Here is a 17,717-nt window from a genome sequence, read left to right as displayed (position 1 = left end):
AAACAGACACACCTGAACCTGCTTGTTTTCTCAGTATTGTCCATTTTCCCTGCAATCTTTGCAAAGTGTCCATTTTGTAATCGGGAAGTGGCCATCCCAGATGGCTACACACTGCAATCATTTTGTGATTTTGCCAAATAAAAAGCCATTTCACAAAAACAGCAACTGATCATATTCCTTTCATTACACTCTTTCTTCACCTTGTATAAAGAAGTGAAAGTTCTGATGGTAATGTTAATAAATAAGTAAATTTACTACAAAGAATAGCTATTTGAATTTGACTGCAACATTGGGAAAGAGAGAATTTGATGTACAAGCTATAGTTGGAACTGCAGTTTTTGTTTGTCATTCCCCATTATTGAGTAAGATTAGTTTTGGCATATCCTGGGTCTAATGTGATTCTTATTCCATGCACCAGGTAAAACGCAATTTGATGAATGTGTCCTATCACATTGCTCAGTACACTAATATCATCTCCGATCTACGCAGTGAAATCCATCGTCTAAAGAAGAAGATAGATGCGCAACGAATACAACAAACAAAAAATGATAGAGCTGACATACGCAACGTGCAAGGTGAGTGACGGGTCTGAACAGTGGATAGCATCATCTGTGGTACAGAACCACAATGTGTTAACTCACCATCTTCGTTCATTTGAGAATTCTGGGATGTGTATATTTGCATATTTTCGAAATATCTCCGGAGCAACAATCTGCCTGTTTCAAGTTTTAAAATGTCCTATTTGGTAACATCAAGCCATTTTGGCTTAATGTCCTAAGTGTTTCAAAGGGAAGTTGGGTATGTTAAACAACTGAGAAAGTAAATGAAAGCCTAATGCTACATAGATGTTCTTTCGTCAGAAACACTTGTAGGTTCTGTTGTGTGTAACATAAGCTGCTACTTGATGTGGGCTTTGCCGAAGAATGCTCCAGACTCTGAGATAAGTTCAACATATTTATTGAGCGATTAACAATGCTCTTAAATGAGTTTGACACTCTGCTAATCTGACTCTAGTAACTCAGTCTACTCTGCTAACTATACAAGCTTGCTCTAGACCACGTGCTAGGGTGTGATGTTGCTGTTAATCAACCCTGTCTTGCTTTCTAGGTTTCTGCCGGAGGAAGAGGCAGAGCCTGTGTGCCTTGTCCTTTTTATAGTGGTCGTGTAGTGCCCCCTTGTGGTAATGTCACCTCTGGGTGTCCTGGTTACCCATTGGTTGTGTCCTGTTCTGATGACCCGTTGGTTGCATGTCTGCATATCATGACATCTCTCCCCCCCCCCCCCCCCCCCCCCTTTTTTTCTTTTTTTTTGATATATACCTGTGTATGTGCCTGTCTAATGTGGCAACGGGAGCTACAGCTGACAGTGTTAAGAATGACTGGTATATACAGTGGACAGAAATACAGTTAAAAAAAAAACTATTCATAAGTCCAGTCTCTGGGGTTTCCGTCTGATCATCGATGACCGCTGGAGAGGTGACGGATGGGATGCCGGTGTCTTGATAGGTGTGTGGGAGGCACGACTGGTGGACTCGTGGTTTGTGGTGTCTGGAGGTGGCACTTCAACAGGTGGAAGTGGAGGGGGAATTGGTTGTGGGCGTATGATTTTCCGCAGTGCCCTTCGATTTCTGCGAACAATGGTGCCGTCAGACATTGTGAGCACATAGGATCTGGGCGCAGCCTGCCGAACGATGACAGCCGGGGCAGACCACCCACCATCAGGTGTCATGATCCTGATCGTGTCTGCTGGGGATAGCACGTCCAGATCAGTGGCATGTGCGTCATAGTGCTGTTTCTGACCGTTGCGCAGCTATTGCATCTTTTGTAGTACCGGTAGGTTATCTGGGTTGGGCAGATGTAGGGCTGGAAGTGTTGTTCGCAGGTCCCTGTTCATTAGCAGTTGAGCTGGTGGCATGCCAGTTGATAAGAAAGTCGCCCGGTACGCTAGTAGTGCAAGGTATATGTCAGAGGCAGAGTCCGAGGCCTTGTGGATGAGCTGCTTAACGATGTGCACCCCCTTTTCGACATTGCCGTTGGACTGCGGGTAGTGTGGACTGAAGATGACGTGTCTGAAGTTGTAGCTCTTAGCAAACAAGGACCATTCTCGACTGTGGAAACATGGGCCATTGTTGCTCATGACGGTATTCGGGATGCCATGCCGCGAGAATATCTCCTTGTACGCTTTGATGACGGTCCTTGAGGTGAGGACGGACAGCTTCAGCACTTCTGGATAGTTCGAAAAGCAATCAATGAGTAGGATGTAGTCGCGACCATTCGCGTGGAATAGGTCAATGCCGACCTTGGACCATGGTGAGTTTTCCAGGTCGTGTTGTTGGAGCGTCTCCTTGCTCTACGCTGGTTGGAACCTCTGACAGGTTTCGCAGTCCAGGACGGCTTGTCGGGCCCTGCGTCTGCACTTTTCTATGCCCAGGTGTCCCTCATGAATCTTCCGCAGCACCATGCGCTGGAGACGCAGCGGGATCACTATTCTGTCCACCTTCAGCAGGATGCCGTTGATTAGCATTAGGTCGCCATTGTAGAATTGAGGGCATTGCCCTTTCGGCCACCCATTGTTGAGGTTGTGGATGACTCGCTGCAACAGGGGGTCTTTGGCCGTCTTCTCTGATGAGAACGAGCTTTTTGTCTGTTGCCGGGAGAGTGCTTACGCACATTTGTACCTGTGATTCAATGTGCTGGATGATCTCCAGTGGCTCACTCGGTGAGGTGACAGAGCGGGACAATGCATTGGCAATGATGAGCTCCTTGCCAGGCGTATACACCAGATTGAAATCGTACCTCCGGAGTTTGAGCAGAATCCTCTGCAATCGGGGCGTCATGTCGTTCAGGTTCTTTTGGATGATGTGGACCAGAGGTCTGTGATCCGTCTCAACGGTAAATGTCGGCAGGCTGTTGACGCAGTCATGGAATTTGAGGATGCCGGTGAGAAGACCTAAACACTCCTTTTCAATCTGCACGTACCTGGTCTCAGTCGGTGTCATTGCCCGTGACGTGTATATTACTGGGACCTATGATGATGTGTCGATTGTTTGTTGCAGCACCGCCACAATGCCATCCTGACTCGCATTGGTCGGTATCTTAGTTTCCCAGTCTGGGTCAAAGAATGCAAGGACGGGTGCAGTGTTGAGCTTGGCCTTCAGCTCCAACCACTCTGGTGTTCCGTCTTCCACTCGAAGGTGGTTGATTTATTGATCAGTTTTCTGTGTGTGGCCAAATTTGGGATGAATTTGCCTCGGAAGTTTACCACTCCAAGGAAGTGCAGTACTGCTTTCTTGTCCTCGGGGACTTTCATTGCCTCGATGGCTTTTATTTTGTACACCATGTTTCAATATCTGATCACCCAGGAACTTCGGCGTGGATGTCCCAAAACAGCACTTAGCTTTGTTTAGTTTAAGGCCATGTTCATGTATGCGTCGGAATACCCTCTTTAGTCGCAACACATGTCCCTCCGGATTTGAAGACCAGATTATGATATCGTCAACGTTACACGAACCCCTTCTATTCCTTCCATCATCTGTTCCATGATGCGATGGAATATCTCTGATGCCGAGATGATGCCAAGTGGCATTCGGTTGTAGCACAATCTGTCAAAAGGCATGTTGAAGGTGCAGAGCCTTCTGCTGGATTCTTCAAGTTGAATTTGCCAAAATCCTTGGGATGCGTCCGGTTTTGTGAAGAAGCGCGCGTGTGCCATCTCGCTCGTGATTTCTTCCCTTTTTGGGATTGGGTAATGTTCCCGCATAATGTTCTTGTTTAGATCCTTAGGGTTGATGCAGATGCGCAGGTCCCCCGAAGGCTTTTTTAATGCACACCATCGAGCTGACCCAGTCGATTGGTTCAATGACCTTAGAGATGATGCCTTTCGACTTCCGGTGGCAGCTATGAAGGAGTAAGTCGCACATTTGGTGGCTCCCGCTCTGGTCGGATTTTTGGACCTTTGCCCCGGACTTTTTTCTGGTTTCAAACGGTGGATTCGAAGGCTGGGGCAATTGGGCACCGTTTCCACGTATTAATGTATGGAGCAAAGAACCAGAAGTGCACGAAAAGGCAGAAATAAGAAGTTAGCCAAGAGCTGTGTTGAAGGTGCAGCGGGAGACAGCATGGCCGAGGACCGGACCACTGAGGTGGCGGCGCAGCGACCAATGGAGCTGATGATGCAGGCCATCCAGGATGGTTTTGCTAAGCAGAAGTGGGAATGTTTGCACCCGATTAAAGAATCGATTGATCGGTTAGAGCATAGATTGGATGCCCAGGATCAGGCGATCCAGAAGGTTGAGAAGGCGCTGGCTGAGCAGGAGGAGCATCAAACAGCGATGGAGCTGGAGGTGGGGATGCTTCGGGACCAGAAGAAAAGGCTCCTGAAGAAGGTGGAGGACCTTGAGAATCGGTCCCGCCGGCAGAACTTAAGAATTGTCGGGCTCCCGGAGGGGGCTGAGGGAGCGGACGCTGGGGCATACCTAGCTGGTACGTGCGAGAAACAGCTGGGGGAGGGGGCATTCCCCCGACCGTTGGAGATCGACAGGGCGTACCGAGCGCTTGCTAGGAAGCCGCGAGTGGGGGACCCTCCGAGGGCAATGGTGGTGAGATTCCATAGGTTCCTGGACAAGGAATGCATTCTTCGGTGGACCAAGCGAACGCGGAGCTGTAAGTGGGACAACAGTATCCTGCGGGTGTACCAGGACCTGAGCGTGGAGGTGGCAAGGAAGAGAGCAGGCTTTAGCCAAGTCAAGTCAAGCAGGTGAAGTTCGGTCTGCTGTATCCGGCACGTCTTTGGGTCACGCATGAGGACCAGCATCACTATTTTGAGTCGCCCGATGAGGCGCTGGACTTTGCTAAAAGAAAAGGACTGGTGGGGGTCTGAGAGCTCTCGACCTTTGAGACAACTTGCTGGCCTATATTGGGCCCCTTTTCCCCCTTGTTTTGGGGGTTTTGTTTTCCTGTTTTAAATTGGTGATGCCTCCTCTTACTGTTGCGTTTCTGTTTTTGGGGTTCTGTATATGAAAAAGGGGGGTGGGAAAAGTCAATTTTTCATTGTTGGGTTCTTTTCTTGGTGGATGTTGGCAATGTCCCTTTTGTTTTTATTGATGTGCCCTTTTGTGGGATGGAGATGTGCCTGTTTGAGTTACGGTGGGTGGTGCTTTTGTTTTTATGTTTTCTTGCTGTTGGGTGTTTGTCTGAGGATTGTTAGATGAGTGTGGTAGTCACCACTAGTGGCATATTATATTTATTATGGCACTGCCTTTATATATTGGGTACAACGGTAAATCCCTGCCTGCTGGCTCCGCCCAGTAGGCGGCGTATAAATGTGTGTGCTCTCCGATGCTGCAGCCATTCTGGTTCCAGCTACAGGAGGCACAACACCTTGCTCAATAAAGCCTCGATTGTTCCACCATTCTCGTCTTGTGGTAATTGACGGTGCATCAGTGAGGGAATTTGTTTGTATGAGCGGGGGCGGGGAGGGGAGCGAGGGAACAATAGGTGGGAGACTTTTTGGCGCCGGGGGCAGGGGCCACCAAGCTAGCTGGGTGAGCTAGCTCACGGAAGCACAGTGGGGGTGTGCATACATTTAGTTTAGCAGATGGGTTAGGTTTTAGAGTAGTGTTGCTGGGGGGGGGGGAGATTGGTTCTGCTGACGAGGGAGGGACTTCGGTGGAGGGACAGTGGGGAGGTCGGGGTGGGGGCTGCCGTGGGGGGGCCAGAGGAGGTATGGCACAGGGGCTTGTGGCAGGACCAAGAAAGGGGATGGCTGATCGGTGGGGGGGGGGCACTTTGCCCCCCAACTAGGCTGATCACCTGGAATGTTTGGGGGCTAAATGGGCTGGTAAAGAGGGCACGTGTGTTTGCACACCTGAGGGGACCGAAGGCGGACGTGGTAATGTTGCAGGAGACGCACCTTAGAGTAGTGGACCAGGTCAGGTTGAGGAAAGGCTGGATCAATCAGATTTTTCACTCGGGGCTGGATACAAAGACTAGAGTTAGTAAGCGGGTGACATTTGAGGTGGGAAGGGTAGTCTCGGATGTGGGTGGTCGATATATCATGGTCAGTGGTAGGCTTCAGGGCATGAAGGTAGTGCTGGTCAATGTATATGCGCCAAATTGGGATGACAGGGATTTTATAAAGAGGGTGCGAGGGAAGATTCCGCACCTGGACTCGCATATGCTGATCATGGGAGGGGATTTTAATACAATTATTGAACCTGGCCTGGTTCGGTCATGCTCGAGAACGGGCAGGGTGCCAGCAATGGCAAAGGAGCTGAAAGGGTTCATGGAGCAGATGGGGGGGGCGGTCCATGGAGATTTAGGCAGCCAAGGGCGATGGAATTTTCTTTTTACTCCCATGTACATAAGGTGTACTCTCGGATCGATTTCTTTGTCGTGGGTAGGGCCTTACTGGCTGGGGTGGTGGACACGAGGTACTCGGCGATCACGATCTCGGACCATGCTCCGCACTGGGTGGACCTGCAGGTGAATATGGATAGCAAGCAGCGCCCGCAATGGAGGTTGGATGTAGGGCTATTGGCGGACAAAGCGATGTGCGAGGGGCTGAGGAATTGTATGTTGAACTACCTGCAGGTGAATGATACTGGGGAGGTCTCAGCAGCGGTGGTCTGGGAGGCGCTGAAGGCAGTGGTGAGAGATGAGCTGATTTCGATCCGGGCTCACAGAGACAGGACAGATAGGGCAGAGACGGACCGACTAGTGAAAGAGATTCTACAAGTTGATAGGAGGTACGCGGAGACTCCGGAGGCAGGGCTGTCAAGGGAACTCCGGAGGCTACAGGCGGAATTTGGCTTGCTTACCACAGGGAGGGCAGTGGAACGGCTCAGAAAGGCGAGGGGAGCGATTTTCGAGCATGGTGGTGAGAAGGCCAGCAGGACGCTTGCTCAGCAGCTCAGAAAGAGGGAGGCAGCTAGAGAAATAGGGAAAGTTATTGACGGGGATGGGAACTTAGTTGGGGACTCGGCAGGGGTGAGTAAGGCCTTCCGGGAATTTTATAGTAGGTTGTATAGGTCGGAACCTCCTGCGGGGCCAGAGGGGATGAGACACTTTCTGGAGGGGCTGACTTTCCCGAAGGTGGATGGGGATTGGTTGTGTCCTGTTCTGATGACCCATTGGTTGCGTGTCTGTATATCATGACAGGTTCAGGCCAATTAAGGATATAAATAGTGATGCTTTCCATCACAAGTTGCAGCAGTTCTCAGCAGTCCTGAGCAGCAATTCTAAGCGATTTGGTAAACTTGATGGGTCACAATGTGAGCCCTGATTTTAATTTGCCAACAGTTTAAAAAAAATAATTTTAAGGGCAGCCCAGTGGCTCAGTGGTTAGCACTGCTGCTTCACGGCGCCGAGGTCCCAGGTTCGATCCCGGCTCTGAGTCACTGTCCATGTGGAGTTTGCACATTCTCCCCGTGTTTGCGTGGGTCTCGCCCCCACAACCCAAAGATGTGCAGGGTAGGTGGATTGGCCACACTAAATTGCCCCCTAATTGGAAAAAATGAATTGGGTACTCTAAATTTTTTTCTTTAATTTTAAAAAACATTTCCAATTAAGGGGTAATTTAGCGTTGCCAATTCACTTTCACAGTAACTTCATTTGAAGCCTACTTGTGACAATAAGCGATTTTCATTCTCATTTCATTTTTCACCTACCCTACACATCTTTGGGTTATGGGGGTGAGGCCTAAGCAGACACGGGGAGAATGTGCAAACTCCACACGGACAGTGATCTGGGGCCGGGATCGAACCTGGATCCTCGGCGCCGTGAGTCAGCAGTGCTAACCACTGCGCCACCTTGCCACCTAGTATTTGCTAACAGCTTTTGACAGGTTTCATTTAAGTTCTGGGTATGAAGTCTGGAGTATTTCAATTCCCTGGCCTCATCAGACAACATTTCCATTGTCTGTGCAGCCACCAACAACAGGTAAGTCTGTGGGACAGGCTGCTGGATCAGCCCGTTCGGTCTCCACGATTGTGAGGGACGCATGATCGCAGCAGCAGAGATCTACGTTTTTTTCTTGTAGGATCCAGAGGAAATGCCTACCTGGTACCAAAGGGATTTAAAAAAAATTAATCTTCCCTTATCAGGTCTCTTCTGGCCTTGCTCTGGTTCCTCAATAGGACAAGCTGGCAGGAATCCTAGCCATTTTCCTCTTAGGTCTACATTTGTGATCCAGTATATTCATTAGGACCTGTCATGTATATAAAATGGACCTCATAAGCTGTGGACAGGTGCTTCTGTTACTCCAGTAAAAGTCCCAGCAGGGGGGGACTTCAACACGGTACTGGATCCAGCATTGGACCGCTCCAGGTCCAGGACGGGTAAGAGGCCGGCGGCGGCCAAGGTGCTGAGGGGGTTTATGGACCAGATGGGAGGAGTGGACCCATGGAGGTTTGTCAGGCCGGGGGCCAGGGAATTTTCTTTTTTTTCCCACGTCCATAAAGCCTACTCCCGGATAGACTTCTTCGTTATGAGCAGGGCACTAATTCCGAGGCTGGAGGGCACGGAGTATTCGGCCATAGCCATCTCAGACCATACCCTGCATTGGGTGGAGCAGGAGCTAGGGGAGGAGAGGGACCAGCGCCCGCTGTGGCGCCTGGATGTGGGCTTGCTGGCGGATGAGGAGGTGAGCGAGCGGATCCGGGGGTGCATTGAAAGCTATCTAGAGGCTAACGATAATGGGTGGGGGTGGTCTGGGAGGTGCTGAAGGGGGTGATTAGGGGAGAGCTAATCTCCACTAGGTCCCACAAGGAGAAGAAGGAGAGGAGAGAGAGGGAGAGATTGGTGGGGGAGATTTTAAGTGTGGATAGGAGGTATGCAGAGGTCCCCGAGGAGGGACTACTCAAGGAGCAACGTAGCCTCCAGGTCGAGTTCGACCTGTTGACCACCAAGAAGGCAGAGGAGCAGTGGAGGAAAGTGCAAGGGGCGGTGGATGAGTACGGGGAGAAGGCTAGCCGGATGTTGGCGCACCAGCTTCGGAGGCGGGAGGCAGCGAGGGAAATTGGGGAAGTTAGGGATAAAGGGGGGAACACGGTGCGGAGTGTGGTGGGAATAAATGGGGTATTTAGAGACTTTTATGAGGGGCTGTATAGGTCTGTGCCCCCGACGGAGGAGGGGGGGGATGCGTCGATTTTTGGGTCGACTGAGGTTCCCGAGGGTGGAGGAGGAGCAGGTGGCTGGGCTTGGGGCACCGGTAGGGCTGGAGGAGCTGACTAAGGGGCTGGGGAGTATGCAGGCGGGGAAGGCACCGGGGCCAGATGGGTTCCCGGTGGAATTTTACCGGAAGTACATGGACTTGCTGGGCCCTCTACTAGTGAGGACTTTCAATGAGGCGAGGGAAAGGGGGGGGCCCTACCCCCGACGCTGTCCAGGGCGCTGATGGACAAGGACCCATTACAGTGTGGGTCGTATAGGCCAATCTCTCTCCTCAACGTGGACGCGAAGCTGTTAGCGAAGGTGTTGGCTACTAGAATTGAGGACTGTGTCCTAGGGGTGATTCACGAGGACCAGACGGGTTTTGTTAAGGGAAGGCAGCTGAATACCAATGTGCGGCGGCTCCTTAACGTAATCATGATGCAGACAGCGGAGGGGGAGGCGGAGATAGTGGCGGCGATGAACGCGGAGAAGGCCTTCGATAGGGTGGAGTGGGGGTACCTTTGGGAAGTGTTGAGGAGGTTTGGGTTCGGGGAGGGGTTCATTAGTTGGGTTAGGCTACTTTACGAAGCCCCGGTGGCGAGTGTGGCCACGAATCGGAGGAGGTCGGAATACTTTCGGCTGTACCGGGGGACGAGGCTGGGGTGCCCCCTATCCCTCTTGCTATTTGCATTGGCAATTGAGCCTTTGGCTATGGCTCTAAGGGAGTCCAGGAACTGGAGGGGGCTCCAGGTGGCTAGGAGCTGGGGGGCCCTACACAAGCTCAACTTGACGAGGCTGTGGAGCAGATGGAGGAGGAGTTTAAAAGGTGGGATATGCTGCCACTCTCCTTGGCGGGTAGGGTACAGTCGGTGAAGGTGACGGTGCTCCCGAGGTTCCTTTTTATATTCCAGTGCCTCCCTATCCTTATCCAGAAGGCCTTTTTTAAGCGGATCAGTAGGAGCATCATGGGATTCGTGTGGGCGAAAAAGACCCCGAGGGTGAGAAGGGTGGTTCTGGAGCGGAGTAGGGAAGAGGAGGGTTAGCGTTACCTAATCTGTGTGGGTATTACTGGGCTGACAATATGGCGATGATACGCAAGTGGGTAATGGAGGGGGAGGGGGCGGCGTGGAAGAGGCTGGAGATGGCGTCCTGTGTGGGCACGAGTCTGGGAGCGCTGGTGACAGCACTGATGCCGCACCCGCCGACTAGGCACACCACGAGTCCGGTGGCGGCGGCAACTTTGAAAATTTGGGGGCAGTGGAGACGCCACAGAGGTGAGGTAGAGGCTTTGGTTTGGTCCCCGATCCGGGAGAACCATCGGTTTGTCCAAGGGAGAATGGATGGAGGGTTCCTGAGCTGGCACAGGGCAGGAATTAGAAGGATGGGGGACCTGTTTTTCGATGGGACGTTTGCGAGCCTTGGGGCGCTGGAGGAAAAATTTGGCCTTCAGGTACATGCAGGTAAGGGCGTTTGTAAGACGGCAGGTGAGGGAGTTCCCTCTGCTTCCAGCACGTAGGATCCAGGATAGGGTGCTCTCGGGGGTGTGGGTTGGAGAGGGCAGGGTCTCGGCGATCTACCAGGAGATGCAGGAGGAGGAGGAGACCTCGGTGGAGGAGCTAAAGGGTAAATGGGAGGAGGAACTTGGGGAGGAGATAGACGAGGGTACGTGGCGGACGCCCTGGGTAGGGTTAATTCTTCCTCCTCTTGAGCCAGGCTTAGCCTGATACAATTTAACGTCCTTCACAGAGCGCATATGACAGGGGGGAGGCTGAGCAGGTTCTTTGTGGGGGGAGACAGGTGTGGTAGGTGCTCTGGGAGCCCAGCAAATCACACCCACATGTTCAGGGCGTGCCCGTCGCTGGATGGGTTCTGGAGGGGTATTGCGAGGACGATGTCTAAGGTGGTGCACACCCAGGTTAAGCCGAGCTGGGGGTTAGCACTATTTGGGGTATCGGACGAGCCGGGTGTGCAGGAGGCGAAAGAGGCCGGTATTCTGGCCTTTGCGCCCCTGGTAGCCCGGCGGAGGATTCTGCTACAGTGGAAGGATGCGAGGCCCCCGAGCGTGGAAGCCTAGATCAGCGACATGGCAGGGTTCGTTAAATTGGAGAGGGTAAAATTTGCCTTGAGAAGGTCTGTACAAGGGTTCTTCAGGCGGTGGCAACCGTTCCTAGACTTTCTAGCGGGGCGTTAGGAGGTGGTCAGCAGCAGCAACCCGGGGTGGGGGGGGGTGTACTTTGTGTTTTCTACTGTGTTTATTATTGCTTAATGGGGGGTTTGTATATTGGGGGAATTTGTGATGTAGTTGTAAGATGTTTATTTATGTGTTCTTTGTTTTTATTTTTTCTGTAAGGGGGGGGGTTTGTTGAAAATATGTGAAAATTTGAATTAAAATATTTCTAAGAAAAAAGTCCCAGCAGGTCAGCTCCTGCAGGTCCAGCATGAGGGATTTTAAATGTATCCAGCCAGTTACCCATTATTGGTTTGTACTGAAATCACCCCCATGGAGATAAACTGAATGGCCTGAATGAGGTTCAAAGCTCTCACACGTATGCAAAGATTTGATGAAGATCACAAACCTAATTGCAACATATTAATCTGATGTTCAAAAATCCAATACGGTCCCTGTATATTTTTCTGCCCGATATGTTTTTCTCATGTGTAAATTAAATTGTTTCATTCTGAGAAGATGTGGCTTACATTCATTTTCGTCAGTAGGAATGTACATTTAGGTGCTGGGAAGTCTGAATAGATATGGCACGGTTGACAAGAGTCTGATTAACCTAAAAACCTTTTAATCCTGGATTATGGTGTGTATGTTTTTGCTTGCAGTCATTTGCTCCACGGGATCTTGTGAATTCTAAATTTTTTTTTCCCTTAGCTGAGGTACAGCTACATTCCTCCCGCTACGACAGACGGGAGATGGAAAGGCTACGTGAGCATTTGATCACTGCCTTTCGAGAACAGATGGATATCCGACGCAATTTGCTGGAACTGGACAGCAACAACATGCAAATTCAAGTTGACACATCCAGGCACTTACTAACTATCGCAGAGTAAGTACACTTCATACTTCCCTGCTGCTCACTGCAACCATTGGTTCCTGCCAGCGTGCGCAAGGTTGAATAGTTGAAGAGGGAATAATTACCAAAATCATCAACGAAGATGATAAATCTCGAAAAAAATCTTGTTTGGTGCAACTGGTCATAGAAACAATTAACACATTGTGATACGTTAAAGTCCTCAAAGAAATTATTATCAGTTTAATTATATTGTAACGTTAATTATTTCCAAAACCTTTGGTATCAATAGTAGCTCATTGTTACTTGCCTACTGATCGTGTATGACATTAATAACATGCGTAGAGCTAATGGAACTGGGATAAATCTTGCCCTGCAGTCAATTACATTGTAGTTACGTGCCTAATGAGATAATCACACACTGCATCTTTCAAATTGTGATGGTGTTCATGGATTCAATGCATCAGCAAGCAAAGCACATCAAATAATTTGCAATTTACATTGAAAAACCATCCCTTCTCCATTGAGTGTTTACTATCCAGTGACTCCTGCTGGAAGCTTAACATATGTTAACATTAGATAACTATTTTGATGCGTGCATTGGTGAATAGTCTGTTGACGATCACAATTTAATAATCATAATCACTTATTGTCACAAGTAGGCTTCAATGAAGTTACTGTGAAAAAACCCTAGTTGCCACATTCCGCGCCTGTTGGGGGAGGCTGGAACAGGAATTGAACCCGCGCTGTTGGCCTTGTTCTGCATTACATGCCAGCTGTCTTGCCCACTGTGCTAAACCAGCCCCTCAAAAGCATCACAACTCCGACATGAAGAATGACGCAGCAGCCAATGTACCAGATGGCAGTTTACACCCATGGAACCCAAACTCTGCACGGAGAGAGGGAAAGCAAAGAATAAGTTGTGTGATAGTCCCACATACAAGTGACTGAAAAGTGGAACCTAAAGGGGTGATGAGGTGGTGGATAATGTCACTGAACTAGTAATCCAGAGATCCAGACTCATGCCCTAGGGACAGGGGTTCAAATCCCACCATAGCAGTTGGTGGAATTTAAATTCAATTAATTAATTTGGAATTAAAAGCTAGTCTTGTAATAGTCACCATTGCCAATTGTTGTAAAAAAAAAAGCCCTTTAGAGAAGGGAATTTGCTCTCATTACCTCGCCTGACCTACATGTGACTCTAGACCCACAGCAATGTGGTTGACTCTTAATTGCCCTCTGAAATGGCCTAAATAAACCACTCATGTCAAGCTCAATTAAAGATAGGCAACAAATGCTAACTTTGCCATTAATACCTGTCATAACATCTATGTATATAATGGAGTGCAGACAGGCAGTGATTGACACACAGGATGACCAGTAAGCACACTGAACAGAGCAGCCAATCACCAGACAGGACACGACCACTATAAAGCCAGAGGGCACCAGTTTTCCCGCTCTCTCGGGACCCAGCCTCTGAGACAGTCAGAGTTAGTGAGCTGGCCAGTGCAAACACCATGTGGTAGCTAGTAAGTCTGGTTAGGCTAGTATCAGGTGTCCAGTCAAGTCAGCATAGTGTCAACCCACAGTTGAACATGTATAATAGTTTAGATGTTAAATAAAATCGTGTTGCATCTTCTCAAGTGTTGGAGGTCTGTCTCTCGCTACACTGCGTCAAGTGCAGTCCACAGCCTACCCAACACATCAATACCCACTCCCACTTCCCGTGAATGGACAAATTTTAAAAAAAGGCAGAAATCCAATAATATCTTAAAAGTAATCTTTGCTGTTTTCATCAATGATGTAAATGAAACATAGGCCAGCATTAGAACATAGAACATAGAAAATACAGCACAGAACAGGCCCTTCGGCCCACGATGTTGTGCCGAACCTTTGTCCTAGATTAATCATAGATTATCATTGAATTTACAGTGCAGAAGGAGGCCATTCGGCCCTTTGAGTCTGCACCGGCTCTTGGAAAGACCACCCTACCCAAACTCAACACCTCCACCCAACACCAAGGGCAATTTGGACATTAAGGGCAATTTATCATTGGCCAATTCACCTAACCCGCACATCTTTGGACTGTGGGAGGAAACCGGAGCACCCGGAGGAAACCCACGCAGACACGGGGAGGACGTGCAGACTCCGCACAGACAGTGACCCAAGCCGGAATCGAACCTGGGACCCTGGAGCTGTGAAGCAATTGTGCTATCCACAATGCTACCGTGCTGCCCTTGAGAACAAATAAATCTACACTATATAATTTTACCGTAATCCATGTACCTATCCAATAGCTGCTTGAAGGTCCCTAATGTTTCCGACTCAACTACTTCCACAGGCAGTGCATTCCATGCCCCCACTACTCTCTGGGTAAAGAACCTACCTCTGATATCCCTCCTATATCTTCCACCTTTCACCTTAAGTTTATGTCCCCTTGTAATGGTTTGTTCCAACCGGGGAAAAAGTCTCTGACTGTCTACTCTATCTATTCCCCTGATCATCTTATAAACCTCTATCAAGTCGCCCCTCATCCTTCTCCGTTCTAATGAGAAAAGGCCTAGCACCCTCAACCTTTCCTCGTAAGACCTCCTCTCCATTCCAGGCAACATCCTGGTAAATCTTCTTTGCACCTTTTCCAAAGCTTCCACATCCTTCCTAAAATGAGGCGACCAGAACTGTACACAGTACTCCAAATGTGGCCTTACCAAAGTTTTGTACAGCTGCATCATCATCTCACGGCTCTTAAATTCAATCCCTCTGTTAATGAACGCGAGCACACCATAGGCCTTCTTCACAGCTCTATCCACTTGAGTGGCAACTTTCAAAGATGTATGAACATAGACCCCAAGATCTCGCTGCTCCTCCACATTGCCAAGAACTGTACCGTTAACCCTGTATTCCGCATTCATATTTGTCATTCCAAAATGGACAACCTCACACTTTTCAGGGTTAAACTCCATCTGCCACTTCTCAGCCCAGCTCTGCATCCTATCTATGTCTCTTTGCAGCCGACAACAGCCCTCCTTACTATCCACAACTCCACCAATCTTCGTATCGTCTGCAAATTTACTGACCCACCCTTCAACTCCCTCATCCAAGTCATTAATGAAAATCACAAACAGCAGAGGACCCAGAACTGATCCCTGCGGTACGCCACTGGTAACTGGGATCCAGGCTGAATATTTGCCATCCACCACCACTCTCTGACTTCTATCGGTTAGCCAGTTCGTTATCCAACTGGCCAAATTTCCCACTATCCCATGCCTCCTTACTTTCTGCATAAGCCTACCATGGGGAACTTTATCAAATGCCTTACTAAAATCCATGTACACTACATCCATTGCTTTACCTTCATCCACATGCTTGGTCACCTCCTCAAAGAATTCAATAAGATTTGTAAGGCAAGACCTACCCCTCACAAATCCGTGCTGACTATCCCTAATCAAGCAGTGTCTTTCCAGATGCTCAGAAATCCTATCCTTCAGTACCCTTTCCATTACTTTGCCTACCACCGAAGTAAGACTAACTGGCCTGTAATTCCCAGGGTTATCCCTAGTCCCTTTTTTGAACAGGGGCACGACATTCGCCACTCTCCAATCCCCTGGTACCACCCCTGTTGACAGTGAGGACGAAAAGATAATTGCCAACGGCTCTGCAATTTCATCTCTTGCTTCCCATAGAATCCTTGGATATATCCCGTCAGGCCCGGGGGACTTGTCTATCCTCAAGTTTTTCAAAATGCCCAACACATCTTCCTTCCTAACAAGTATTTCCTCGAGCTTACCAATCTGTTTCACACTGTCCTCTCCAACAATATCGCCCCTCTCATTTGTAAATACAGAAGAAAAGTACTCGTTCAAGACCTCTCCTATCTCTTCAGACTCACTACACAATCTCCCGCTACTGTCCTTGATCGGACCTACCCTCGCTCTAGTCATTCTCATATTTCTCACATATGTGTAAAAGGCCTTGGGGTTTTCCTTGATCCTACCCGCCAAAGATTGTTCATGCCCTCTCTTAGCTCTCCTAATCCCTTTCTTCAGTTCCCTCCTGGCTATCTTGTATCCCTCCAATGCCCTGTCTGAACCTTGTTTCCTCAGCCTTACATAAGTCACTTTTTTCCTCTTAACAAGACATTCAACCTCTCTTGTCAACCATGGTTCCCTCACTCGACCATCTCTTCCCTGCCTGACAGGGACATACATATCAAGGACACGTAGCACCTGTTCCTTGAAAAAGTTCCACATTTCACTTGTGTCCTTCCCTGCCAGCCTATGTTCCCAACTTATGCACTTCAATTCTTGTCTGACAACATCGTATTTACCCTTCCCCCAATTGTAAACCTTGCCCTGTTGCACGTACCTATCCCTCTCCATTACTAAAGTGAAAGTCACAGAATTGTGGTCACTATCTCCAAAATGCTCCCCCACTAACAAATCTATCACTTGCCCTGGCTCATTACCCAGTACGAAATCCAATATTGCCCCTCCTCTGGTCGGACAATCTACATACTGTGTTAGAAAAGCTTCCTGGACACACTGCACAAACACCACCCCATCCAAACTATTTGATCTAAAGAGTTTCCACTCAATATTTGGGAAGTTAAAGTCGCCCATGACTACTACCCTATGACTTCTGCACCTTTCCAAAATCTGTTTCCCAATCTGTTCCTCCACATCTCTGCTACTATTGGGGGCCTATAGAAAACTCCTAACAAGGTGACTGCTCCTTTCCTATTTCTGACTTCAACCCATACTACCTCAGTAGGCTGATACTCCTCGAACTGCCTTTCTGCAGCTGTTATACTATCTCTAATTAATAATGCCACCCCCCCACCTCTTTTACCACCCTCCCTAATCTTATTGAAACATCTATAACCAGGGACCTCCAACAACCATTTCTGCCCCTCTTCTATCCAAGTTTCCGTGATGGCCACCACATCGTAGTCCCAAGTACCGATCCATGCCTTAAGTTCACCCACCTTATTCCTGATGCTTCTTGCGTTGAAGTATACACACTTCAACCCATCTTCGTGCCTGCAAGTACTCTCCTTTGTCAGTGTTCCCTTCCCCACTGCCTCATTACACGCTTTGGCGTCCTGAATATCGGCTACCTTAGTTGCTGGACTACAAATCCGGTTCCCATTCCCCTGCCAAATTAGTTTAAACCCTCCCGAAGAGTACTAGAAAACCTCCCTCCCAGGATATTGGTGCCCCTCTGGTTCAGATGCAACCCGTCCTGCTTGTACAGGTCCCACCTTCCCCAGAATGCGCTCCAATTATCCAAATACCTGAAGCCCTCCCTCCTACACCATTCCTGCAGCCACGTGTTCAACTGCACTCTCTCCCTATTCCTAGCCTTGCTATCACGTGGCACCGGCAACAAACCAGAGATGACAACTCTGTCTGTCCTGGCTTTTAACTTCCAGCCTAACTCCCTAAACTCGTTTATTACCTCCACACCCCTTTTCCTACCTATGTCGTTGGTACCAATGTGCACCACAACTTCTGGCTGCTCACCCTCCCCCTTAAGGATCCTGAAGACACGA

At 49.1% G+C, this 17,717-nt stretch overlaps 1 protein-coding gene across 2 annotated transcripts in view; it reads left to right on the top strand.

The window, feature by feature from the left end:
• kif19 (kinesin family member 19) overlaps positions 1–17,717 on the top strand; it is a 285,358-nt gene that overhangs the window by 220,032 nt on the left and 47,609 nt on the right. For both annotated transcript variants that reach the window (XM_072483431.1, XM_072483432.1), the window contains 2 exons: positions 419–575; positions 12,028–12,202. In XM_072483431.1, coding sequence (XP_072339532.1) covers positions 419–575; positions 12,028–12,202 — 332 coding nt within the window. The remainder of the gene's footprint in view (positions 1–418; positions 576–12,027; positions 12,203–17,717) is intronic.

This window comes from Scyliorhinus torazame, chromosome 18 (assembly GCF_047496885.1).
Source record: "Scyliorhinus torazame isolate Kashiwa2021f chromosome 18, sScyTor2.1, whole genome shotgun sequence".
Lineage (NCBI taxonomy): Eukaryota > Metazoa > Chordata > Chondrichthyes > Carcharhiniformes > Scyliorhinidae > Scyliorhinus > Scyliorhinus torazame.
This window is presented reverse-complemented; position numbering and strand designations above follow the sequence as displayed.